General features: G+C 45.1%; 1 protein-coding gene across 4 annotated transcripts in view; it reads right to left on the bottom strand.

The window, feature by feature from the left end:
• Nucleotides 1-27942, bottom strand: part of LCT (lactase) — a 60069-nt gene that overhangs the window by 8388 nt on the left and 23739 nt on the right. For 3 of the 4 annotated variants that reach the window (XM_082397791.1, XM_082397792.1, XM_082397793.1), the window contains 9 exons: nt 27613-27715; nt 26112-26190; nt 22774-23500; nt 12064-12709; nt 8246-9796; nt 7331-7599; nt 4306-4596; nt 1835-2033; nt 196-398 (listed from right to left, as the gene is read on the bottom strand). In XM_082397791.1, coding sequence (XP_082253917.1) covers nt 196-398; nt 1835-2033; nt 4306-4596; nt 7331-7599; nt 8246-9796; nt 12064-12709; nt 22774-23500; nt 26112-26190; nt 27613-27715 — 4068 coding nt within the window. Of the gene's footprint in view, nt 1-195; nt 399-1834; nt 2034-4305; nt 4597-7330; nt 7600-8245; nt 9797-12063; nt 12710-22773; nt 23501-26111; nt 26191-27612; nt 27716-27942 lie in introns of those variants that run through there. The other variant, XM_082397794.1, reaches the window with a different exon arrangement.

Genomic DNA, 27942 nt, shown 5'->3' with positions numbered 1-27942 from the left:
TCACCTCCATTTCAAAGATGAGAAGACTACAGTACAAAAAAGTTAGATGACTTTCCCAAGGGCACAAAATAAGGTAATAGCAACGCAGGGCCTAGATCCTAAATCTTTGTTTCGCAATCTAATTCTGTTTCCATTAGATCATGACAGAAGGGGAAAAGAGCAAGAGTTAGAACAATGCCCAGAGGAAGAACAGACCTGAACGTATCTCCTGGCGGCCTCCACCTCCGCCTGGTTGGAAGGGTCTCTAGGCTCAGCCCAGTCACTGCTGATGGTGATGGAAATCATGCCACCTTGACGGGCGCGGTACACATCGTTGTACAGATGCCAGGCCTCAGCGTGAGCCTTTATTAGGTTGTGGCCAACAATGTAGGGACCAGTGCCAGGCCTGGAGGAGATTCCTGGAAATATACACATAGATGTCAGTGAAGAATAAATGTGGCCAAGAATATCACTTTCTGCCTATAGATGGCCTCTTCGTGTTTGGGAGAAAGGCTGAAGATTTTGGCTTGAGGAAGAATGGAATTCAAATCCTGGCTCCACTTCTTAAAGCTGGCCAGGTAACTTTGGGTGAGTAATTCAGTCTTTCGCTTCCTTCCTCTGCAAAATGAGCAATAGAGAGTTCTTAGGAGAAGGAAATGAAACTGTGTGTGCAGAGCACCCAGAAGTACTGTGTCTGGCAAAGAGAAGGCACTTGATAGGTGTTGGTTTCTGTACCCCTCGCCCAAAGAGTGGCTCATATGTCACAGGCAAAGTACCCAGAAGAGTGTGTGCCTCAGGAGGTGACATCCTGGCACTCTGTGGGGACCCACAGTGAAAGTAAGAGTTGGAGAGTATAGCTGATGGAAGCAGCTGACACAGAGATTCCTTGAGAGCAAATGTTATGAGAGAGGCTGCCTTTTATGCTGAAGGAACGATAAACCAAAGCGTCAACCAAGGACCAATGGGAGATACATCTGGTAATGGGTCGAAGCAGATCTCCCCGTGGCTCTTTCCAGCTTTTACGTGTAATCCCAAGGAATCACATAAATGAACACAAATTTACTCTCTAAGGCTCAGAACTCAAGAAAAGGAAAATTGGAGGGTTCTCAAGGGACAAGGACAGGTCCACAATTCCTTATTAAAAACTCTTAGGAACACAGCACTGTAAATCAACTATATACTTCAATTAAAAAAAACCAAAAAACCCAGGGTTTGATGTATTTTGGAATTAAAAGGTTTCTGTGTCTTGGAAAAGTAATAAGCCGCATATAACATAGTTACATATGACCCCAGCGGGGCCCAGGACAGCTCTCCATGATTAAGGGCATTAATACGTCTGCTCCTGAACTTTTCCAATTTTAGTATATGTGCTGCCGAAACGAGCACTGCTTGTGCAGAACTTTTGAATGTTCACTCTAAGTGGGATGTCACCTCACATTGGTTCAAGTCAGGTTAAGCCCAGGTCAGCCAAATCATATATTGGAAACTTTTGCATTTTGGGAGTTGCAAAAAACACTGTGGATCTGTACAGTCTGATGTATTGTCCTTTCCTATATCGATTAGTCCACACCCTTGAGCTCAGGCAGCTTCCTATCTGAGGCAGATCAGACGTACAGAGAGAGCAATGAAGCCATTTGGAGGTATTGAGACGTGAAGTTCATGTTCAGCAAAAGTGGTGTCAGAAGAGGGACGCTCTGCTGCCTGCCAGGCAGCCCTGAGCAGAAGGCGGGGATTCTGAAGCACTGCCTTCGGGCTTTCGTAGCCTCCTCCTCCAGGGCCACCTGGATTTCATGTCTTTGTGGTGCTGAGAATGCCACACTCCAAAGAGCTGACAAGGGGCGTCTGGGACCTTTACCTGGAGCTGCTGTCCCATAGCCATAGCCCAGGTTAGCAATGACATAGGGCTCGTTCAGTGTGATCCAAAACTTCACCTTGTCCCCCAGCCTCTGGAAGAGCACATCTGCATACTCCTTAAACCGCTGTACAACCGTCTCATTCTCCCAGCCTCCGACATCCTGGAGTGCCTGCGGCAAGTCCCAGTGGTAAATGGTCACCTGTGAAAAAGCAAGATCAGCATTTCCATCAACCTGCTTTTCATGGGAAGCCAGCGATGCTGTGTGCACCAGCGTAAATGTCTACTGCTAAAGCTGAGGATGATGATGAGACAAATAAGCCTCAAAGGTTCTCTGGCAGGAAGGGTAGCACAGCAGTGCTGAAGCATGAGAAATTCAAACATCTGGATCAGAGAAGCCTGGGTTTGAGTCTCAGCTCTGCCACCTACCAGCTGCATGACCCCGGGCTCAGGCACTGAGACCTCCATGTCCCGGAATCATTGTGAGGCCTAAATCACATGGCAGAGGACATGAAAAGTGGCTGACATCCTGCCAGCTCTTCAGCAAATGGTAGCTATGGTTGTAGTCAAGGATCAGAAATGCTAGAGCTTCAGAACCTCTGGGATAGATTGCACTGAGAGTCTGAGGCTCTGAGGCATTTTGCTTGTAAAGGGGCATCCCCGTGGACATCTAATATGTCTGGAGGTTCTTTCTAAGGACCTGGGAACCCTTTGCTGGAGAGGGGCCCCTATGGCCATGTCCATGTGGTAGCCTTTCCTCTCTCCAGGTCTTCCCTTGATGCTCCTGACACACCCCATCTTGGCCACGCCGGGGGTCTCCACTGTCCTCAGTCTCCACTGGGCTGCCAACCATCTTCAGCTCAGACCCAGTCTCTCCCTTTGCCTGAAATGCCCTTCCCCTGCCCACCCACCCACCCAGACTGTCCTCTTTCTTCAAGACCCACACCTCCTTGAAGCTTTTTCTGGCCACAGCACTTTTCTTTTCTGCGGTGTCTCAATGCCCTTAAGAACTACAGGGAATTCCCTGGAGGTCCAGTGGTTAGGACTCCATGCTCTTGCTGCCCAGACGCTGGGTTCGATCCCTGGTCAGGAAACTAAGATCCTGCATGACACGTGGCACGGCCAAAAATAAATAAATAAATAAATAATTTTAAATCTATTAAAAAAAATAAGAGCTACAAAATCATTTAGCCCTGAGTTGTGTTCTTTCTGATGTTCTGAATTGTTATGTGTAATGGAGCTTGTTTCCCCCCAGATCTTGGGCTCGTGCAGGGCAGCCACTGGTCCTCCCCTCTCCATCACAGCTAGTGCTCACACGCACTGTAATAAACGCTGCATGGATGATTTGTTCCTGCAGTGTTAGCAGTGTGAGAAGTCCAGGTAGCACTTCTATTTGTAAAAATCTCTGCTTTGGGGGCGGGGAGTGGGGGGGTTTTAGTGCGGAGAATATGCTCTGGCTGCAGTTCATAATCTCCAGTCAATACAGCAGAGGAAACACACAGTATCATAGAACTAGTGCCCTCCAGCCCTTTATCGTAAATGGCCCAGGGGAAAAGGAGTATTCTTAGGCTCCCAAGTAAAATGTAAAAGATTTGGTGACAGCAAAGAAGCCCACAAGTGAGCTTCTGTATTATTATTCATAATAACTCATGGCTTAAAAACACGTGCACTTTTGCCTTCGCAGTTCTGCTCCTAGAACCATATCCTACAGATAAACTTCCACCCTAGTGTAATTATGTATCTATGGTTACTCATTGTAGTGTTGGTTATAATGGCAAATGAGGGGAAACATCACAGGGAAGAGTGTCCATTAATAGGGAAGTGATTAGAGAAGTAAGGTACAATTACCACATAACTGAAACAAAAAACAACAAATGAGGAAACTATGTACAGATATGGAAATATCTGTATTGTAAGAACTATTGTTAAACAAAAGCAAGTACTGGGACTTCCCTGGTGGCACAGCGGTTAAGACTTCGCGCTCCCAATGCAGGGGGCCAGGGTTCGATCCCTGGTCAGGGAACTAGATCCCACATGCGTGCCACAACTAAGGATCCTACCGGCCACAACTAAAGAGCCTGTGAGCTGCAACTAAGAAGCCCACTGCCACAACCAAGGAGCCCGCCTGCCGCAACTAAGACCTGGCACAACCAAATAAATAAAATAAAAAATTAAAAAAAAAGTATCAAACTGTATGTATCATACCATTAGGAAAAAAAGAGGGGAAAAGGCATATACATACACATATACACATGCCTACTGGTCACATACACAAAAGGACATGAGAACCCAGCAAACTTGGTCACCTGTAAGGAGGGAAACAGATGGCTAGAGGTCAGGGGCAGAAGGAAAATCTTTACTGATCATTCAAAAATTAAATTTGAAAACAGCATTTTTTCACACAAGAAATGTGCTCTGCAGCCCAGCTGGCTCCCAGGGGACTTGGCCAAGGCCCAGTCAGGGCCCCATCTCACCTGGGGCTGGATGCTGGCAGCCTTCAGCGTCTCGATGAGCCGCATGTAGTAGTTCAGGCCCGCTTCATTGATGTATTTAGTAGTTCCGTCAGGGAGGATGCGAGTCCAAGAGATGGAAAAGCGATAGTGGGTCACACCCAGGTTCTGCAGGGCGACCACATCCTCGGCAATCTTGTGATAACTGTCACAGGCCACGTCTCCAGTGTCATCATTCCCAACCCTCAGTGGTGTGTGAGAAAACGTGTCCCAAATACTGAGCCCTTTGCCATCCGCTCTCCACGCACCTTCAATCTCAAGATGACAAGACATGGTCTAAGCAAGTCATGTAGTCAAGCCCTTCCCAGTCAGTGGGTGAGTCCTGAGTCAGGACATAAGTTGGCATCACCTTCTCTGCCACCCCCCGATTTCTGAACTCCTACAGCTTCCTGTACATACTTTCTGAACGTCACGGCGCTGTCATGCTGCACTGCACAACTATGCGCTTGCTAACTGGCTTTCTTCCTACAAGACTGAGGTCTAGGCACTGCATCTTTCATCTTGGTGGCCCAGCAGTCAATGCAGCAGCGTCTGGAGTATGGTGGGTGCTCACTAAAAGTTTGAATGAACAATTCCACATGCCTCAACCCCAATCACAGCCAAACAAATCCCAGTGATGCCAGATGTAGAGGCAGAGTTTCTAATCAGGATGTGTATCACTGTTTCTGTGCCTCCTTTTCCTCCTCCCACCTAACCTATAAACTGACCACAAGCCACTGGGCAAACGCCTACCTATGGGCTTAGGTAGTCTGAAAGGTGTAATTTCTATAATTTACTTTAAAACACTTCAGCATATATAGTGTGATACTCTGTGATTGGCTGCAGCTAAGGTAGTGCTGGCATTCTCAGCAAGAATACATGTCCAGGCTTGGCCTGCACAGCCCCTCTGAGAGTGGCAGGCCCTAAGTCAGCGGGAATGCACCCCGTGTGGTCCATCTGGGTAGAGGAGATGGCTTGGTGGATGGGAGACTAGTTAATGCAGGGGGACTAAGAAAATTAGTGACTATGTTGAAGATATTAGGAACTAGATTTCTCATCATTGGAGAAAAGAGATACAAATATCAAAAGTGGGAAGGCCAGCATTAACCCTGTAGAGTTGGATTGCAATTGGAGGTATCAGTATGTTTTTTAACATACTTAAAGATTTTGGTGGATGTAGAACTAGATATATATGCACATATGTGTGTGTGTACACACACATGCATTTCCTAGCTCTGTCCACTGAGAGGGCCTAGAAGTAATGACACCCCAGTAGCAGTGAGCACACCTAGCACCCAGATCTTGGTTTCTAAATGCCCTTATCCCATAAAAGGAACCAGGCCTCATTAGAGAAATGGCTGATTACAGGGCTGGGGCAGAAAAGATACAAGATGAGCCTGGAACATCTTGCTGCACCAGAAAGAATTAAGAGAGTGCTCAAAGAGTGATGGGCCATGTCAAAAGGACACAGCATCCAGCTAAAGGACAATCCACCAGGCAAAAAATGGACGATTTATGCATCTGCATACATAATAGCAGCAAAAGTATAACCCACTAGAAAAAAAACAGGACTTCATGAGGCCATACTGATGATATATATCAACATATATTTACATATAAGTAAAATGTAAATAAGTAGGAGAAAAGACAAAGCTTGACCTTTCTTTTGAATGCCACCTAATAAATTTAAAAGCAATGATGAACTCAGAAAATCACCATTTGTCAACTATCATAGTAATAACTGATTCAGGCCTGCAACCTGTGCCCTAGAATAAGTCCCTAACCCTAGCCCTAGAATAAATAAGTCCAGCTATAAACCTGTGGGGCAGTGGTTCTCACCCAGGGAATATTTTGTCTCTGAGGAGACACTTAGCAATGTCTGGAGACATTTTTAGTTGTTACAGCTGGGGGAGGAGTCTACTGGCATCTAGTGGGTAAAGGCCAGGTTTGCTGCTAAACATCCTACATGTGCACAGGACAGGCCCACAACAAAGAACTATCCAGCCCCAAATGTCAATCAGACCCAGCTGGAGAAACCCTGCTACAGAAGATTCTGTCTCCCTGGAGCAACAGGATCCTGTCTCTGAAATCTTGGCATTTCCTCAAGTGAACCTTTCATGTACAGTGTTGACCAGAGCACCGAAGAGGACCAAGAGCTGAGGTTTTCTCCAGGCCATGGAATAGGATACATGAATAGTTTCTGTGTTTGTGTGCTTAGTTAACATATGTCTGGATATGGCAGAATTTGGTCTGAGACTTCATTATACCTTGGTAGTCTGGTAGTCTGGGGGTAGCTACCCTCACCTTCCTCAGAAACATTTTCAGCAGCTATGGTCACCTAGAAAAAATCGAAGGGCTGAGCAACCCAGAGTCAAGTCAGCTCAGACCACTCACCCCACCCAGGTTCCACACTGAGAATACAAACCCCTACTCCTGTATCAAAGAAAATAAATGGAGGCAGAAGATGTAAAGCAGGGTCACACCCCTAAATGCCCGGGCAAGTCACTCTTTGTTTTTTATCTTTCTTTTTTTTCTGAGGAAAAGTAAATCCTCATATTTTCTGTATTAGTGAGCTCCATTTAGCATGAATAAGGTAGAGGTATGATGTTATTAGGACATCAGAAAACGCCCAGGCCCATGTGATAGCCATTTTGATCGAACTGTCTGCTGGGAAGAAACTAGGTGAGAAATAAAGGCGTCCAGCTGAGAATCTTCATATTTGCAGTTCTTTGCCTAAGTATTTCTTCCAGGCTCCACCTGCTCCATCTGGCCTGCTAACACCCATCTCAGCACAGCCCTTGTAACTGTGATGGCCCGCCTGAATTTGGGGATGTGAAGAAGCCAAGCTGTCTGGGAAAAGGGCCTCCCAGACTCCCCCACAAGGTACCCGTACTTCCCTCCCACAGGTCTATAAAAATCCACTGCTCCCACCTGCCCTCTCCAGCCCTGACCCCAGAGGCTGGCACATAGTAGGTTTGCTGTAGATGGTGAATTGCCCTGAACTCCTCACCTGATATGAAGCGGTAGCCACACTCCAGCTGAAGCCCTTGGGAAACTGTCCATATAGAAACTCGTCTTCCTTGGGCAGTGGCATGCCGTTACTGACGATGACCTCCGTGTAGTACCTGGCAGAGGCTCTTGCTGTGCGAGGCCTGTTCACGTTACTGAAATCAACACGGTACAGTCCGAACTTGACCGTGTAGCCATTTAGCCACTCAAAGCTGTCCATCAGGGACCATGCAGCATATCCTCGAAGGTCCACACCATCGAGCCTGTAAGCTGGGAACGTTCCACAGACAGCAGAGGAGAGCTTTACACCAGGAGGACTCCTCACCGCAGGCAGTCCTAAACCACTAACTTGTGCACACAAGTAATGTGTGCCCTGATAGATCATCTTGTCTCTTTCTTTTTGTCAACACTGATGCCCCCATAGCAAGTATTAATGACTGACCTTTGCAAAATCAAATTCTTTTGTTGGGGTAAAGGGACATGTCTGAAATTCAAGAGTCTCAGCCTACTTTAGAAGTTAAATACAGAAATGTGAATTAGAGAAGAGTTGATTGCTCTAGGGTGCATGGAACCCACCAGAATATAAGCTCCATGTCAGCAGAAAGTTGTTTATTTTGTTCACTGCTGTGTCCCCAGCACTTAGAATAGAACTTGTCACATAGTAGTTGCTCAATAATGAATGAATGGACCCATGACAATACTCCTGTGGGACCCTGTGTGTACATTTGGGGAGAAGACCATTGCTTTTTTCAGATTCCCAAAGGGATATGTAACCCCAGACCGGGAAAGAATTATGGAATTAGGGTATAACAGAGAGACCTGTTGATGGTGTGTAATCCACTCTGCCAAACCATTTCAGGCACATGACATGTGGATGTTGGGAGATTTTGTAAGGGGGACATGAACACTCACGTACCTTTCAAAGCTTCATTGATATAGGTTTTGTGGTAAAATATCCTATTGGTATCTTCCACTTTTTGATCTTTCAGCCCTGCTCCGTTTTCAGTGATGTAAATGGGGATGCCCCCATACTCCTCCTTGATCCAGTTGAGCAGTCTTCGCATCCCCCAGGACGCAGCTCTGTTCGTTGCTGTGGAGGGCCAGGAAGAGTCCTCCCTCTCGGTCAGCTCCCGGTCATCTTCATAGGAGGGTGGGTTTAACCTCGGTGTTGCATGCCGCACGATTCTGGAGGAGTAGGTGTTGAGGCAGAACACGTCGGCTGTAGCTGAGATGTACCTCTTCTCTTCCTCAGTGAAGCTGGGCAGGCGGGAGGTGGCTAAGTGCTGCAGTTCACTCCTGTTCCCCACTTTCCACTTCATGGCATCGGGATAGTCTCCGTTTCGGAAGATGGGGTGGGCGAACCAGCCCAGTGAGAACTGCAGCATTCGGTCAGCTGCCTCCACATCCCTGGGGACCCCAGGCGACTGGGGCTCTGCCCAGTGTGCACCAAGGCTCAAAGAGATGACCCCCTTCTGCTCTTGCCTGTACTTCTCATCGTAAGTGTGATAGACTCTGGCATGAGCTTTGATGATTGCATGGCCAATCCTGTAAGGTCCCCAGCCTGGGTCGTTCACGTTTGGGGGAAATTCCCCTGAGCCATACCCCAACCATGCCTGGTATGTGGGGTCGTTAAAAGTCATCCAGAACTTGACTCTGTCACCAAAGGTCTGGAAACAAAAGTCTGCATAGCTGTTAAACAACTCAATCAAGGAAGGATTCTCCCAGCCTCCAATATCCTGGAGGGCCTGGGGCAGGTCCCAGTGGAACAGTGTCACCATGGGAGAGATGCTGCTTGCCACCAAGCCATCAATCAGCCTGTTGTAATAATCAACACCACGTGTGTTGACAGAAGTGTTTCTTCCAGTCGGGAAAATCCGAGACCAGGAGATGGAGAAGCGATAGGCCTTCACCTTCAAAGCTCGAAGCATATTCAGATCAGCATCCAGATGGTTATAGCTGTCACAGGCTATGTCTCCAGTGGCACTGTCTTTCACGTTGCTCCCTGGTGTGTGGGTAAAATTATCCCAGATGCTGGGGCCTTTGCCATCAGCATCCCAAGCTCCTTCAATCTGATAGGCTGACGAGGACACGCCCCACAGGAAGTCATCCCGGAATGTGCCGTGGTAGAACAAATCTCTTTCAAACTTGGGTTGGTTGGAGAACTTTTCCCAGACTACTTTAGCCTTGGAGGGCACCTCGGATGGAAATGTGAAGGCTCTGATTTTCCGGGGGACGTTTGCTTTACTGGCTGGTGGCAGTCTTTTTACTACCTTGGTGAGGAAACCGTTCTTTTCAATCATGCTGGTGAAAAAGTAGGCAGATTTCCTGGGAGTCCTTGGCCTGCTGCTGTCGTTGAAGTTGACATGGTACAGCCCAAACCTCTGACTGTACCCAGAGGGGCCTTCGAAGCCGTCGATGAGGGAACGAGCAATGTAAGATTGAACATCCACTGAGTCCTCCTTGACAGCTGTGGAGAAAACCAAAATTGGGATTGTTTTAAAGTCTGTTACTGATGTTGCTTTTTATTTTTATTATTTTTAAAATAGAGGTGTCTATTTGGGGTTTGTTAGCACTGCAGCCCGGGAGACACAGAGTCAAGAAGCACTTGAATTGTGTTCCGCTATAAAATGGGGGAGGCTTATAAAGACAAAAACTGCAAGGTTACATAAATTGTTTGTCGAGAATTAGGATTGGAGCTGGCAAGAAGTAAGGGTGTTTGTTAAGCAAGGATCGGTTGGGGTCTGAAATGATGACAGAGTTGCAAAGGGCTGATGTTACTTTTTAAAGGTTTTCCTTTCAACGTGAAAGTTCGGGAGGTGACCTGGGTTACCCCCAAAATTTTAACCCTTTTTCCTCCTCATAACAAGTAAAAGGAAAATCCATAAGACCCACACAAAACATCAGGCCACATCTATGGCCATAAGTCTCAATCCAAAGGTGTGTCCCTACCTTAAAATGAATAATAAAGAAAAAGTGCTCCATCTGCTAGTGTCAGGACTCCTTGGTTTAATACAGAATACATAAATCATTTAATCTTTTAAAAATGTGCTTTTGTTTTTTCTTCTTTATGTTTAGTAATATTGACATGAAATAATCACGCATTCAGTTTTTAAAAGGAGAAATAAAGCCTAAAAAAATGTATTCTCTGATTCAGTGGCTTGAATGGTGGTCCCCAAAAAGGTATATCCAAGTGCTGACTCCTGGTACTACTGATGTAACCTTATTTGGCAAAAGGGGTTTTGCAAATATAATTCACTAAGTTAAGGATCTCAAAATGAGACCATCCTGGATTAATCAAGGTGGGTCCTAAATTCAATGACAAGCATCATCATAAGTGACGTAGGGGAGAAGGCCATGTGAAGATGAAGGCAGAGATTGGAGTCATGCAGCCACAGCCAAGGAAGGCCTAGAGCCACCAGAAGCTGGAAGAGGCAAGGAAGGATTCTCCCTTGGAGCCTTTGGATGGAAAGTGTTCCTAGTGACGTCTTGATTTTGGACTTCTGGCCTCCATAACTGTGAAAGAATTAAAAATGTTCTAGTGAGTCAACCAGGAATCAGAGCAATAGCTGTGGATGATTGTGTAAGAGGTAGGTAACATTGCTCATTCACTCAATAATTTAGTAAGCACCTACTTTATCCCAGGCTGTGCTAGGCTCTGGGAACATAAAGATTAATAAAAGCCTCATCGGTTAGTGGGCAGAAGGAAGAGCTGAGCCAGAAACAGAACGGCCTATGGCTCCACACACTGGATGTCTGGGCATATCATTTAATCTCTCAGAGCATCGGTTTTCACAGTTGTCCCATGAAGATAATATCTGCCCCTATTTACTGAACAAGGCTGTTTCAAGGATCACTTGAGATAATGTCTTAAAGGGATTCCTTGATACTGAGGAGAGTACAGGTGAAGTGAGGGTGTCTGACCTCACCAACAGTGGGATGTAGGTCTCCATTCCTTACTGCAGTGCCCAGGGCAGGGATCACTTTTTAACTCTTTCTCTTTAATTCTAGACAAGGCCTCAAAATCTTCTCAACACAGCCCTCTAGGCAGACAACTAGCCACTATCAGTTGATTAGGACTGACGTACAAGATGAAACCTATTTGCCGCTCCTTTTTACTTGAAATAAAAAGACATATAAGGTAAAAATGAGACTGTAGATATAGGTTAAGTGGACCAAAGTGAATGATGTGGAATGTAGATTTTATACCCCATTAAAGGAAATGAAGATCAGGCAAGGCTGGAGCGATGAGGGAAGATTTAATGGGCTGGAGTCCCACCCTGAGTGTCCTCATGCCACCCTGTAATGCCATCATCACCATATATTGCACTTTTCTGTCTGCGCCCCTCTGTAGACTCTGAGTCCCCTCTGGGAAAAGATGGCGTTGGTTCAGTATTGTACCCCTACTGTCTTGCACAATGTCTGACATGTAATGGGCACTCAATAAATATTTGTTACCTAAATGCGTTAAAAGATGATGAGGCTTGATGGATGGATAGGACTCAGACAGGCAGAGGGTAGAAGGGAGCACTGTAGGGACTAGGAATATGAAAGTAAAGGCTTGAGGCCTTTGAGGGAGAGAGTTAGGAGGCTGATATGAACCACTCACACTATTACTACAAATACTACTTTTTGGCTTCATTTCCTTGGAGAATGTCTTTGTCCCTTAAAACAAAACTCTGAAGACTTGCTGAAATACCACCCACGTTCCAATCACCAGCATATCCACGTTCTTACCCTTGAGCACCTCATTGATATATTGATTGAAGTAGTCAATTCTCAAGGAATCATTGATGAGATCTTCACTTTCCCCTATGGGCATGCCATTCCCAGCCAGGTAGATTGGAACTTTGCCTCTTGTGTATTCCAAGGATACAAACTGCAACAGCCTCCTTATACCCCAGGGTACCACACGAATCCAAGGGGATTCGGTCTGGGGCCATGCAGGGTCCACGTGTTGGGAGAAGCCTCCAATGGTATCATAGCTGGGGATGCAGGTATCTCCTTGGGCCTTGCTGATGAGGCGGGAAGTGTAATGGGACAGACCCAGAAAGTCAGCGGAGCCCTTCAGGAGCTGCTTCTCTGCCTCGGTGAACTTAGGGAGCTGGGCCACAGGAGTGGGGCACTGTTTGTTCATCTGTTGGATCTGGGCTCTCAGGGCAGCCGGGTAGTCTCCATCCACAAAGATGGGGTGTGCAAACCAGCCCAGCATGAAGTGCAGGAAGCGTTCAGAGGCTCTCTGGTCCTCAGGCCTCTCTGGGGACAGGGGCTCTGCCCAGTCTGAGTTCAGCACAATGCCCACCCGCCCCTGCTGCTGTGGGCGATGTTGGCTGTTGTAGTGGTGCCAAGCCCTGGCATGAGCCTTGAGGACCACATGAGCCACCTTGTGAGGAAGAAAGAAGGAAATACAGGTCTTAGTGACAACAACAGCACCCACAAGCCAATAACAAGTCAACAACAACGTCAGCAAGTCGACACCAAAGTCAGTAATGGTAGCAAGTTAATAAAGTCAACAGCAACAATGTCAACAACATCCACAACTGTGTCAACACGTCAATACCACCATTACCACCATCACCAGGTCGATAGCGACAGCACCACAACCACATTAACAATAACAGGTGTCAATGACTTCTCTTGTGTGATCCTCACTTATGTGGCAAGTACAAATACTATTACTGTGATAGAGGTAAGGAACACAGGATCCAGAGAAGGGGAGAGCACAGGCAGTCTGACCTCAGGCCTGGATCATCACCCACAGTTCCTCTGCCTCTGTCCTCAGTAAGTGCTTTTTTTTTTTTTTAATTTTTAAAATTTTTGGTTGCATTGGGTCTTCATTGCTGCATGTGGATTTTCTCTAGTTGCGTCTAGCAGGGGCTACTCTTCGTTGCAGTACGCGGGCTTCTTATTGTGGTGGCTTCTCTTGTTGCAAAGCACGGGCTCTAGGCGTGCAGGCTTCAGTAGTTGTGGCACGTGGGCTTAATTGCTCCGTGGCATGTGGGATCTTCCTGGACCAGGGCTCAAACCCGTGTCCCCTGCATTGGCAGGCGGACTCTTAACCACTGTGCCACCAGGGAAGTCCCAGTAAGTGCTTATTGACTAGTCCACAACTAATTGGCAGGGGCGATCATTTTAGTTAACATACAAAAGAGGGGAAAATTATTTCTAGCCTTCCTGTTCTCCTTTCTACTTAATGAAATCTAGGAAGAGAAACCACAACCAGGATCTGCTGTAGACTTAACTCACGGTCTTACAAATGTCAACATATTTCCTTGGTGGAGCACCAGGAGAAACGGCAAAGGTGGGGTATCTGGAGTATAACAAGCCTACATTTAAATATTGACTCTATCACTAACACGCTCAGTAAACTCAAACCATCTTCTCTCTTGACTTCAGCTTCCTTGTCTGCAGGAAGTGGGTAATTATGGATCCATCCAGGAGGATTCAATGCAACTGTGTACACAGAGCACAGAGCAGAAACTTGGAGTGCAGGAGGAGGTTTGCTACCGCTTAGCGCCTTTTTCTTTTCCTTTTTATCATGTGAAGATGATGACACCTATGTTTGAAGAATTTTACACCCAAAACATGCTCTAGGAAGAGAAGATCCTGACTGCTTCTAACGTCCCAAATGTTAATTCTTAACTGGGTGGGTCCTAATCTCCAACAGCAAACTGTGCTCCTTTCCAAAAGGCAGGAAGGCTTCCCTTCTAAGCTTGCTGGTGTCGGGGCAGGGTGCTCAGTGGAATACTAGACAACCATCAGAAACAATCACTGTGATCATGTAATGACATGGAAAAGGTTTAATGACATTTCAAGTAAAAAATGGGCACTAGCGTGATAATGTGTCAGTGTATAGGTCATTGTATATGTCCTTGATTGTAACAAATCTGCCACGCATGTGGGGGATGTCGATAACAGGGGAGGCTATGCATGTGTGGGGGCAGGGAGTAAATGGGAAATCTCTGTGTCTTCCACTCAGTTTTGCTGTGAACCTGAAACTACTCTAAAAAATAAAAAAACACATGCACCCCTATGTTCACAGCAGCACAATTCACAATAGCCAAGACATGGAAGCAACCTAAATGCCCATCAACAGATGAATGGATAAAGAAGATGTGGTACCTATATACCATGGAATACTACTCAGCCATAAAAAATAACAAAATAATGCCATTTGCAGCAGCATGGATGCAACTAGAGATGATCATACTAAGTGAAATAAGTCAGAAAGAGAAAGACAAATACCATATGATATTATATGTGGAATCTAAAATATGGCACAAATGAACCTATCTACAAAACAGAAACAGACCCACAGACATAGAGATCAGACTTGTGGTTGCCAAGCGGGAAGTGGGGAGGGAGAGGGATGGACAGGGAGTTTGGGGTTGGTAGATGCAAATTATTACATTTAGAATGGATAAACAACAAGGTCCTACTGTATAGCACAGGGAACTATATCCAATCTCTTGGGATAAATCATAATGAAAAAGAATACTTAAAAAAGAATGTCCAGGGAGCCTGAACCAAGATGGCGGAGTAGAAGGACGTGCTCTCACTCCCTCTTGCGAGAACACCAGAATCACAACTAGCTGCTGGACAGTCATTGACAGGAAGACACTGGAACTCACCAAAAAAGATACCCCACATCCAAAGACAAAGGAGAAGCCACAATGAGACGGTAGGAAGGGCGCAATCACAGTAAAATCAAATCCCATAACTGCTGGGTGAGTGACTCACAGACTGGAGAACACTTATACCGCAGAAGTCCACCCACTGGAATGAAGGTTCTGAGCCCCACGTCAGGCTTCCCAACCTGGGCGTCCGGGAACAGGAGGAGGAATTCATAGAGAATCAGACTTTGAAGCCTAGTGGGATTTGATTGCAGGACTTCGACAGGACTGGGGGAAACAGAGACTCCACTCTTGGAGGGCACACACAAAGTAGTGTGTGCATCGGGACCCAGGGGAAGGAGCACTGACCCCAAGGGAGACTGAACCAGACCTGCCTGCTAGTGTTGGAGGGTCTCCTGCAGAGGTGGGGGGTGGCTGTGGCTCACCATGAGGAAAAGGACACTGGCAGCAGAAGTTCTGGGAAGTACTCCTTGGCGTAAGCCTTCCCAGAGTCTGCCATTAGCCCCACCAAAGAGCCCAGGTAGGCTCCAGTGTTGGGTTGCCTCAGGACAAACACCAACAGGGAGGGAACCCAGCCCCACCCATCAGCATTCAATCGGAATAAAGTTTTACTAAGCTCTGCCCACCAGAGCAACAGTCAGCTCTACCCACCACCAGTCTCTCCCATCACGAAACGTGCACAACCCTCTTAGACAGACTCATCCACCAGAGGGCAGACAGCAGAAACAAGAAGAACTACAATCCTGCAGCCTGGGGAACAAGAACCACATTCACAGAAAGATAGACAAGATGAAAAGGCAGAGGGCTATGTACCAGATGAAGGAACAAGATAAAACCCCAGAAAAACAGCAGCTAAATGAAGTGGAGATAGGCAACCTTCCAGAAAAAGAATTCAGAATAATGATAGTGAAGATGATCCAGAACCTCGGAAAAAGAATGGAGGCAAAGATCGAGAAGATGCAAGAAATGTTTAATAAAGACCTAGAAGAATTAAAGAACAAACAAACAGAGATGAACAATACGATAACTGAAATGAAAACTACACTAGAAGGAATCAATAGCAGAATAACTGAGGCAGAAGAACGGATAAGTGACCTGGAAGACAGAATGGTGGAATTCACTGCTGCGGAACAGACTAAAGCAAAAAGAATGAAAAGAAATGAAGACAGCCTAAGAGACATCTGGGACAACATTAAACGCAACAACATTCACATTACAGAGGTCCCAGAAGGAGAAGAGAGAGAGAAAGGACCCGAGAAAATATCTGAAGAGATTATAGTCGAAAACTTCCCTAACATGGGAAAGGAAATAGCCACCCAAGTCCAGGAAGCACAGAGAGTCCCATACAGGATAAACCCAAGGAGAAACACACCAAGACACATAGTAATCAAATTGGCAAAAAAGACAAAGAAAAACTATTGAAAGCAGCAAGGGAAAAACGACAAATAACATACAAGGGAACTCCCATAAGGTTAACAGCTGATTTCTCAGCAGAAACTCTACAAGCCAGAAGAGAGTGCCATGATATACTTAAAGTGATGAAAGGGAAGAACCTACAACCAAGATTACTCTACCCGGCAAGGATCTCATTCAGATTCGATGAAGAAATCAAAAGCTTTACAGACAAGCAAAAGCTAAGAGAATTCAGCACCACCAAACCAGCTCTACAACAAATGCTAAAGGAACTTCTCTAAGTGGGAAACACAAGAGAAGAAAAGGATCGACAAAAACAAACCCAAAATAATTAAGAAAATGGTCATAGGAACATACATATTGATAATTACCTTAAACGTGAATGGATTAAATGCTCCAACCAAAAAGACACAGGCTTGCTGAATGGATACAAAAACAAGACCCATCTATATGCTGTCTACAAGAGACCCACTTCAGACCTAGGGACACACACAGACTGAAAGTGAGGGGATGGAAAAAGATATTCCATGCAAATGGAAATCAAAAGAAAGCTGGAGTAGCTATACTCATATCAGATAAAATAGACTTTAAAATAAAGAATACAAGAGGCAAGGAAGGACACTACATAATGATCAAGGGACCAATCCAAGAAGAAGTTATAACAATTATAAATATATATGCACCCAACATAGGAGCACCTCAATACACAAGGCAACTGCTAACAGCTATAAAAGAGGAAATCGACAGTAACACGATAATAGTGGGGGACTTCAACACCTCACTTACACCAATGGACAGATCATCCAAAATGAAAATAAATAAGGAAACAGAAGCTTTAAATGACACAATAGACCAGATAGATTTAACTGATATTTATAGGACATTCCATCCAAAAACAGCAGATTACACTTTCTTCTCAAGTGCACATGGAATATTCTCCAGAATAGATCACATCTTGGGTCACACATCAAGCCTCAGTAAATTTAAGAAAATTGAAATCATATCAAGCATCTTTTCTGACCACAACACTATGAGATTAGAAATGAATTACAGGGAAAAAAACGTAAAAACCACAAACACATGGAGGCTAAACAATACGTTACTAAATAACTAAGAGATCACTAAAGAAATCAAAGAGGAAAGCAAAAAATACCTAGAGACAAATGACAATGAAAACATGACGATCCGAAACCTATGGGATGCAGCAAAAGCAGTTCTAAGAGGGAAGTTTATAGCTATACAAGCCTACCTCAAGAAACAAGAAAAATCTCAAATAAACAATCTAACCTTACATCTAAAGGAACTAGAGAAAAAAGAACAAACAAAACCCAAAGTTAGCAGAAGGAAAGAAATCATAAAGATCAGAGCAGAAATAAATGAAATAGAAACAAAGAAAACAATAGCAAAGATCAATAAAACTAAAAGCTGGCTCTTTGAGAATATAAACAAAATTGATAAACCATTAGCCAGACTCATCAAGAAAAAGAGGGAGAGGACTCAAATCAATAAAATTAGAAATGAAAAAGGAGAAGTTACAACAGACACCACAGAAATACAAAGCATCCTAAGAGACTACTACAAGGAACTCTGTGCCAACAAAATGGACAACCTGGAAGAAATGGACAAATTCTTAGAAAGGTATAACCTTCCAAGACTGAACCAGGAAGAAATAGAAAATATGAACAGAGCAATCACAAGTAATGAAATTGAAACTGTGATTAAAAATCTTCCAACAAACAAAAGTCCAGGACCAGATGGCTTCACAGGTGAATTCTATCAAACATTTAGAGAAGAGCTAACACCCATCCTTCTTAAACTCTTCCAAAAAATTGGGGAGGAAGGAACACTCCCAAACTCATTCTATAAGGCCACCATCACCCTGATACCAAAAACAGACAAAGACACTACAAAAAAAGAAAATTACAGACTAATATCACTGATGAATATACAGGCAAAAATCCTCAACAAAATACTAGCAAACAGAATCCAACAACACATTAAAAGGATCATACACCATGATCAAGTGGGGTTTATCCTAGGAATGCAAGGATTCTTCAATATATGCAAACCAATCAATGTGGTACACCATACTACCAAACTGAAGAATAAAAACCATATGATCATCTCCATAGATGCAGAAAAAGCTTTTGATGAAATTCAACACCCATTTCTGATAAAAACTCTCCAGACAGTGGGCATAGAGGGAACCTGCCTCAACATAATAAAGGCCATATACGACAAACCCACAGCAAACAGCATTCTCAATGGTGAAAAACTGAAAGCATTTCCTCCAAGATCAGGAACGAGACAAGGATGTCCACTCTCACCACTATGATTCAACATAGTTTTGGAAGTCCTAGCCACAGCAATCAGAGAAGAAAAAGAAATTAAAGGCATACAAATTGGAAAAGAAGAAGTAAAACTGTCACTGTTTGCAGATGACATGATACTATACATAGAGAACCCTAAAGATGCCACCAGAAGACTACTAGAGCTAATCAATGAATTTGGTGAAGTTTCAGGATACAAAATTAATGCACAGAAATCTCTTGCATTCCTATACACTAATGATGAAAAATCTGAAAGAGAAATTATGGAAACACTCCCATTTGCCACTGCAACAAAAAGAATAAAATACCCAGGAATAAACCTACCTAGAGAGACAAAAGACCTGTATGCAGAAAACTATAATACACTGATGAAAGAAATTAAAGATGATACCAGCAGATGGAGAGATATACCATGTTTTGGATTGGAAGAATCAATATTGTGAAAATGACTATACTACCCAAAGCAATCTACAGATTCAGTGCAATCCCTATCAAATTACCAATGACATTTTTTACGGAACTAGAACAAAAAATCTTAAAATTTGTATGGAGACACAAAAGACCCCGAATAGCCAAAGCAGTCTTGAGGGGAAAAAACAGAGCTGGAGGAATCAGACTCCCTGACTATACTACAAAGCTACAGTAATCAAGGCAATATGGTACTGGCAGGAAAACAGAAACATAGATCAATGGAACAAGATAGAAAGCCCAGAGATAAACCCACGCACCTATGGTCAACTAATCTATGACAAAGGAGGCAAGGATATACAATGGAGAAAAGACAGTCTCTTCAATAAATGGTGCTGCGAAAACTGGACAGCTACATGTAAAAGAATGAAATTAGAACACTCCCTAACACCATACACAAAAATAAACTCAAAATGGATTAGAGACCTAAATGTAAGACCGGACACTATAAAACTCTTAGAGGAAAACATAGGAAGAACACTCTTTGACATAAATCACAGCAAGATCTTTTTTGATTCACCTCCTAGAGTAATGGAAATAAAAATTAAAATAAACAAATGGGACCTAATGAAACTTCAAAGCTTTTGCACAGCAAAGGAAACCATAAACAAGACGAAAAGACAACCCTCAGAATGGGAGAAAATATTTGCAAGTGAATCAATGGACAAAAGATTAATCTCCAAAATATATAAACAGCTCATGCAGCTCAATATTAAGAAAACAAACAACCCAATCCAAAAATGGGTAGAAGACCTAAATAGACATTTCTCCAAAGAAGACATACAGATGGCCAAGAAGCACATGAAAAGCTGCTCAATATCACTAATTATTAGAGAAATGCAAATCAAAATTACAATGAGGTATCATTTCACACCAGTTAGAATGGGCATCATCAGAAAATCTACAAACAACAAATGCTGGAGAGGGTGTGGAGAAAAGGGAACCCTCTAGCACTGTTGGTGGGAATGTAAATTGTTACAGCCACTATGGAGAACAGTATGGAGGTTCCTTAAAAAACTAAAAATAGAATTACCATATGATCCAGCAATCCCACTACTGGGCATATACCCAGAGAAAACCATAATTCAAAAAGACACATGCACCCCAATGTTCATTGCAGCACTATTTACAATAGCCAGGTCATGGAAGCAACCTAAATGCCCATTGACAGACAAATGGATAAACAAGATGTAGTACACATATACAATGGAATATTACTCAGCCATAAAAAGGAACGAAATTGGGTCATTTGTTGAGACGTGGATGGATCTAGAGACAGTCACACAGACTGAAGTAAGTCAGAATGGGAAAAACAAATATCGTATATTAACGCATATACGTGGAACCTAGAAAAATGGTACAGATGAACCGGTTTGCAGGGCAGAAGTTGAGACACAGATGTAGAGAACAAACGTATGGGCACCAAGGGGGGAAAGCCACGGGGTGGTGGTGGTGGTGGTGTGATGAATTGGGAGATTGGGATTGACATGTATACACTGATGTGTATAAAATGGATGACTAATAAGAACCTGCTGTATAAAAAAATAAATAAAATTTAAAAATTAAAAAAAAAACTGTTGTCTATCAGCTTCAGAATAAAGACTAAATACCTAAAAAAAATGTCTATATGTGTATAACTGAGTCACTTTGCTGTACAGCAGAGATTGACACAACATTGTAAATCAACTATACTTCAATAAAAACAACAAAACAAGGGCACTAAGCTGAGTGCACACTGTGACTACACTATGAATGTAAGGAAGCCATGACTGGAAGGAAATACTGGTAGAACTATGAGAAAGATCTTTTCTTGGAAATCTTTCCTTAATGGTGTCATAATGTTTTGTAAATAAAAGGAAGAATTGAAAGAGAAAAGTGAGGTGGGGCTTCCCTGGTGGCGCAGTGGTTAAGAATCCGCCTGCCAGTGCAAGGGACACGGGTTAGTGCCCTGGCCCGGAAAGATCCCACATGCCGCAGAGCAACTAAGCCCGTGCGCCACAACTACTGAGCCTGCGCTTTACAGCCCGCGAGCCACAACTACTGAGCCTGCGTGCCACAACTACTGAAGCCCGTGCGCCTAGAGCCTGTGCTCTGCAACAAGAGAAGCCACCGCAATGAGAAGCCCACGCACCGCAACGAGGAGTAGCCCCCGCTCGCTGCAAGTAGAGAAAGCCCGCGCACAGCAATGAAGACCCAAAGCAGCCACAAAAAAAAAAAAAAAGGTGAGGTGGACTTTCTTATAAAAGTCTCTGTAGAAAAGTCTCAGGAGCCACGGCTGTAGGGATAAGAAGCCTAAGGTGAAAAGGCTGGTATGAGTTTTACAGCAAAGAGACAAACAGAAAGGTTCAAGCTTTCCCCTTTCAGAAGTGTTCTCTCTCTCCGTGGGTACGGTCACTTGCTGAACAAAAGCATAATAGAAGCCTTGACTTAAGTGCTATATTTTGGCATTTCATTGAGTCATTTACTCACAGTATTCCAGCTCACTCTCATTGTGGGTATTTTGAATTGTTCTCTAATTTTCTAATGGGCAGTTAAGTGTCTTGATGGCACTTAACATCTAGCTTGGGGCCCAGTGAATGCTCCTCTTTCAGAAGAGAACAGAACCCAGAAGGTGCTGGGGGAAAGCTAGACTAATTGTCTGTCCTGAAGAATGCAGCCAGGGAAGCTGGTAGGTTTCCTGGGAGATTTTGAAGAAAAAGGGAAATGATGGATGGGACCCATGTTAAGCCATTTTAAATTTTGTCTCCAGGATATACATCCCCTTCTTGTTGAAATGATACCCTGATTGCCCTCTGGAAAGACCACCCTCTCCCCTCCCCACCTCCCTGTCTCTCAACCAGTGTGTTGAGGGGTAGAGCTGGGACCTGGGTCAAAACCAATCAGTGCCACACAGTCCCCTAGCCTAGACCCAGTGACTGGTTCAGGGATGGGCACGCGACCCATGCAGAGACCATGAGCATGGGGAGAACTTTCCTGGGAACGCCAGAACAGAGGCAAGCTGTCTTTTCTGTTTTCTGCTGATCTTGAAATATGAGAGAAGGATTGCGGCCATCTGGCTACCAGGCAGCCCAAGAATAAAGCCAGTGAGGGGAGCAAGAGAAGAAGAAAAATCGAGTCCTGGTAACATCATCTGTGGTCTAATCAAGCTCCACTCTGATCAGCTAAAACGAAGACTTTTCAGTTTCCAGAACTCAGAAACTCCCTTCTTGTTTAAGTCAGTTTGGGTTGGGTTTTCTGTCACTTGCAATTAAGAGTCCTGGCTGACATGGAAAACTTGCTTTGCAGTCAAGGGACTTGGGCTCAAATGTTGGCTTCACACTGCTAACCCACTAGCAATGTCATCACCACCAATTGCTTCTCCTCCTAAGCCCCGATTCCCTCATCCATCAGAGTCGTTCTGAGGAGGTGGCAACAATTTTTAAAGCGCCAGAATAGTGTTTGGACAAATAAGGTGATTAACAATTTATGGTTCCTTCCCTCCCTCTGATTTCCTTTAAAGGAAAAAAAAAGGGAAGACTTGCTGATGGGAAGGTAAAATAACATTTTTCCAACCCAATGTCCTTTCTCTTCCAACAAGTAGAGATTGCAAGGATGGGAAGTACCTTAAAAGAGGCCACCCCTGGGCTGGAGATGCCCGGTGCGTGTTGGCCGGTGCCGTAGCCCGCGTAGCTCATCACCCACGGCTCGTGGAAGGTCACCCACAGCTTCACACGGTCCCCAAATGTGGAGAAGCAGAAGGCCGCATAGTCCAGGAAGGCATCCACCATGCTCTCATTCTGCCACCCGCCGCGATCCTGCAGGGCCTGAGGCAGGTCCCAGTGGGACAGCGTGGCCATGGGCTCGATGTGCGAGTCCAGCAGCCTGTCGATCAGCATGTTGTAGTAGGCGACGCCCCGGAGGTTGGGGCTCTGCCCCTGTCCAGTGGGGAAGATGCGGGACCAGGAGATGGAGAACTTGTAGACCTGGGCCCGGAGGCCACGAAGCAGGGCAACGTCAGTGTCCACCTTGTGGTAACTGTCACTGGCCACCTCTGGCGTTGCTTGGCCCTTGGCAGTGTTCTGGTGTCCAACTCTGTCCCAGATGCTCGCCCCTCTTCCGTCCTCGGCCCAGCCTCCTTCCACATTAAAAGCCCCTGTGGAGACGCCCCAGAGGAAACCCTCAGGAAAAACATCCTGCAGGAAAGCATCCCTTTCTGCCCTGGACTGGTTGGCAAACATTTCCCAGACTCTCTGATAGGCCGAGTGGGGCAGCGAGGAGTCTACTGCTGTCTCCGGGTCCAGCTGCAGGGCAGTCTGGAGGGTCAGGTTGTCAGTCAGAGAACAAGACCTGCTGCAGGAGTGAAGTGACATGAAGGGACATAGTAAGTAATGACTCTGTAAGTTACAAATGCACAAATGTAAGGTACAGCACAGAGTCTGTGCTTTTAACCACATAACACTATGTATGTGTGTAGATGTGTAGACATTTATGTGCATGTTATATTTTATTTCAGAAATTAATGTATCTGAAATAAACATCAGAAATAAACATAGCTGAAATAAAGCATAACATAAAAATGCGATTCTCATATGCAATGAAGTCTGATATATTCTATTTACTTCTAATCTGTTTTCCTTCTCTCTCCTTCCTTCCTTCCTTCCTCCTTCCCTCCGTCCCTTCTTTCTTTATTGTTTTCTCTATCTGAGTCCTGTCCTGCAGGCTGGAAAGCAGTGCGTGATAACATGCAGCAGTTACAACAACAGAGGGCAACCTTGAGGAAGGGTTGGTGGAGGTGGGTGTGTTTGACCTGGAGAAGAGAACACACATGAGGAGAGGGAGTGGAGTACAAGAGCACCTCCCTGTCCTTGGGCCATCGAGGGGCTGACACTTATACAAGGTTGGCCCAGAGCACAGAACCGTTAGAAGTGACGGGGACACTGCAGAAAGACCTCCTCCCGTGGAGTGGAGCCTGGACATTCCAAACTTAAGCTCCTCCTATTTCGTGAAGCATCAACTCATCTGCATTTGGTAGAAAAGTGGTGAGGGGAAATGATAGCCTATAGTTGTGGATTACCCAGAACAGATGAATGACTCTGGAGCACACCAGGGACATGGAGGGGTGCCCACTCAGCTGTTCTGACCCAACCCTTCTGACTATGACCATCCTTCTGGCTTGGGTGAGAAGAGGTCTTGAAGAAACAAACTGCCCCTGGATAACACAGAACTTGCCATACAGGCCTTGGAGCTGGGAGTCCTGGGTTTGCCTAACTTGGGAAGAGATTTAGCACAGAAAGTCTCTATGCCCAGCCCTTCAGGTGCCCCTCCTTCAGCCACCCCTCACCCCCCACTCTAAGCCTCCTCAGAGCATCCCAGGTAATGCTCTTTTTCCCTCCTCCGGGAAGCAGTGCTATATCTCCTGCCATACTCTGTGCTAGAATCACTGGCGGGCCTCTCTGTCTCACTTCTGAGGTCTAAAACACTCCGACGAGAAAATGATGTCCATCCTCTCAGAACTCCCTTCCACCTGCCCCTGCAGGTTCTCCATCAACATCCACCTGAGTGAGAACCCCCCGCCCCCACTCTTGGTTTAACGTTAGCCAATGTTGGATCTTCCCTGCAGGCAAGATACTGAGAGATCAAGGTGTTAGAGAATCCTGGAGCCGGTGTCTCATGTCATCTTGTGCTTTTGCAATCATTGTGATCTCAGGGTGCCCCCTTTCTTTTTCTTTGGCCATGTCATGCATGACATGTGGGATCTTAGTTCCCCAAGCCGAGATGGAACCCATGCCCCCTGCAGTGGAAGCACAGAGTCCTAACCACGGGTCCGCCAGGGAGGTCCCCAGGGTACCATGTTTATTATGACCTCTTGAGTTTTATTTTTCTGAAAAGATAGCCCAGCACTCCTCAGCTGACTCCAAGTGTGAACAGAGAGCAGTTCTGATCTACTTGCTCATCATACTGTTCATACTCCCAGCACAAAGCCTGACATGCGCAGCTGCTTAGGGTCTGGTGATCTGAACTGCTGATTTGAAGTGAGTTGAGAGGACTGAACAATGGAAGGAGACACAGCTGAGGACAGCCAAATGTTGGGAGAGAAAAAGTACAAAGAGGTGGTGGCAACTGAAGTTTATGATCTTGGACAGAGCTGTGCTAGAAATGTCTGAGGTGAGCTCTAGCTGAAGGTCTGGGAAGCCAATGATTGCCTCCGGGCCTTGGTCCTTCCTTGACGCACGGTACATGATGTTCAGGTGTGTAACATACCCCCACGGAGAGCTGAGGGTTCTGGGAAACTCCCTGCACTGGCTTCCACATCAAACTTTTCTCGAGAAGCGCATTGGAATATAAGTTCATGAGAATGATATAATTACAGAGATAACCTCAAATCTACTCTAATTTTTTTTTCAGTATGTCACTTACAAATTTTGGTACTTTAGTCATGTGCTAAGAAATTATTTGCAATCCCACAATAATTTAAAACCTTTGTCCTGAGAAACTGCTGAGTTAGGCTTCTGTCCCACTGCACAGCTGGCTTTCCTATCTATGCCATCTCCTCACGGGTAAGATGTTTCACATTTTGTGTGAGGAATTGGTGCAGAGAACTCACCTTACTTATTCAGATCACATAACTTAAGGGATGGGCAGATCTATCATTAACCCAGCCTGCTCGTCCACAACCTCACAATGCCTCCAACAAGATCTAAACTAGAAGGCAGGGGTTTAAACACCAGCTCTGCTAGTTGTGTGCACCTGGGTGAACTAGAGGAGAACCGTGTGGTGGCCAGAGACACTGCTCCCTGCTTCCCCCTCTGAGCCTTTATCTCTTGTCTCTAGAATGGCCACGAAGGACTCATTGGTCCAAGAGGCAGATGACAACAGTCCCCTGAGTTTACACATGTGAAAGAACAACAGAGTATTCTGCAAATATCAGTTATTGATAGTCCAACGGGAAATCTAACATTACCTTTTCTTGGAACTTGATGAACAGCTCAGGAATGTACTAAGATCAAACCCAATGGTGAGCATCTGTTCTTCACTTAAGGCTGTAAGAGAAGACGTTTAATTCACTCCACCTGAAGCCCAACCAACAATATGCATGACTACTATTAACAGTTTTCCTCATTTATACACCACACCCAAGCCCCAAGCAATGGCTCCAAGCCCCTCTGGAAAATTCCACAGGCTAAAGATTTATAGAAGTCAAAAGTGATAGCACAGTAGTTCTCAAACTTCCATGTGCATCAGCATCACCTGCAGAGCTTGTTCAACACAGATTGCTGGGCCCACTCCAAAGTTTCTGATCTGTTTCTGATCACAGTTTCTGATCTGAGGTGGGCTCTAGAATGTGAATGTCTAACAAGTTCCCAAGTGATGCTAATGCTGCTTGTCTGGAGACCAAACACGGAGAACAACTGACTCAAAACTCAAATATCAGAAGGGGACGGAATTTTTTTTTTTTGTAAGAAACTATACATAAACATAAAATTGACCATTTTAACCATTTAGAAAGTGATGGGATTTAAGAATGGAAATCATTATACCATCAAAGATGAGTTAGGGCAAGAGTTATTAGGTGGTATCCATGGATGCAGTTCAAGAGGTCTGTGAAGCCAGCTCAGCACTGGTTACAGGTGGTAGAAAGGGCACTACCAACTTCTCCCATATTCTGACCTTACAGGGAGACTGAACTGGATATCCAGGCATGCAGGAGCGTGCCCCTTGGCCCTTCCTGCAGAGTGTCTAGTGGTCCTCAGCCCCTGCGGCCTTAGTGGACCTCCTACTTTCCCTTGGCCGGATTGGACCAGGAGCAATCTTCTTCTTCTTCTTCTTTTTTTAGCCGCACCATGTGGCATGTGGGATCTTAGTTCCCCAGCCAGGGATGGAACCCGTGCCCCCTGCAGTGGTAGCACAGAGACTTAACCACTTGACCACCAGGGAAGTCCCAGGAGCAATCTTCTGATGCATGGCCTACCCATCAGATTCACCCTCAAGAATTTGAACTAAGAGACACCAAGGAGATGCTCCATGAGCTGTGGGTCCTATATCTGAAGATTTTGATTAGGTAATGGGGAAATGAACAAAAGTAAGGTGGCTGAGGCAGCCCTGCCAAGGGGGGCAGAGATGAGAGACGTTAGAGGGAGGGGTAATGGAAGTGGACAGATGGGCACAGGGCAGTTGCCATGCTTACACCTGACATCTGAGGCCTGATGGTCTTTATTTCCATGAGACCAAGGCATCCTTACCATCCTCGTACAGAACCTCTCTTCTTTCTTGGGTCAGTGGGAGCTAAGGGATCAAGACCAACAACAAGAAGACAAGGGACACTAAACCCATCTGGGGTGGGCTCTGAGACCACCCCTCCTCTGGTCGCTCCTCCCATTGGAACCCCAGACTTTTAAAATAGCTACCCCACAAGCCAGTGCACCAAATATCACTCCAAACCTCTCCAGTGATGGTCCACTCACCTGTGAGAAGGCTGAAGAACAGATCAGATGGGTTCTTCTTGGTGGAGAGGCAGTCCTGGAGTTTCACATTGAAGATGAAAACTTTCACTTTTGGCTCAATAGTCTGAAATGATATAGGCCAGCAAGTGAACTGAAGCTGCCTAGAGTAAGTTTTTTGTTAACAGGGACAGATTTTAAAGATGAGAAGTCACGACACTCAATTTGGATTTGGAAATGACCACTAGCCATCTCAGTTAATAAAGAGAGCCGACTCTAGACTTGAGGGAGAAAAATCTACACTTTTCAATAACATAGACCATTCTCTACACTGACCCCCATCAAAGAGACAGG

Source organism: Balaenoptera borealis (genome assembly GCF_965194805.1).
Source record: "Balaenoptera borealis genome assembly, chromosome: 6".
Lineage (NCBI taxonomy): Eukaryota > Metazoa > Chordata > Mammalia > Artiodactyla > Balaenopteridae > Balaenoptera > Balaenoptera borealis.
The sequence above is the reverse complement of the archived record's forward strand: the minus strand, read 5'-3'. Positions and strand labels throughout refer to the sequence as shown.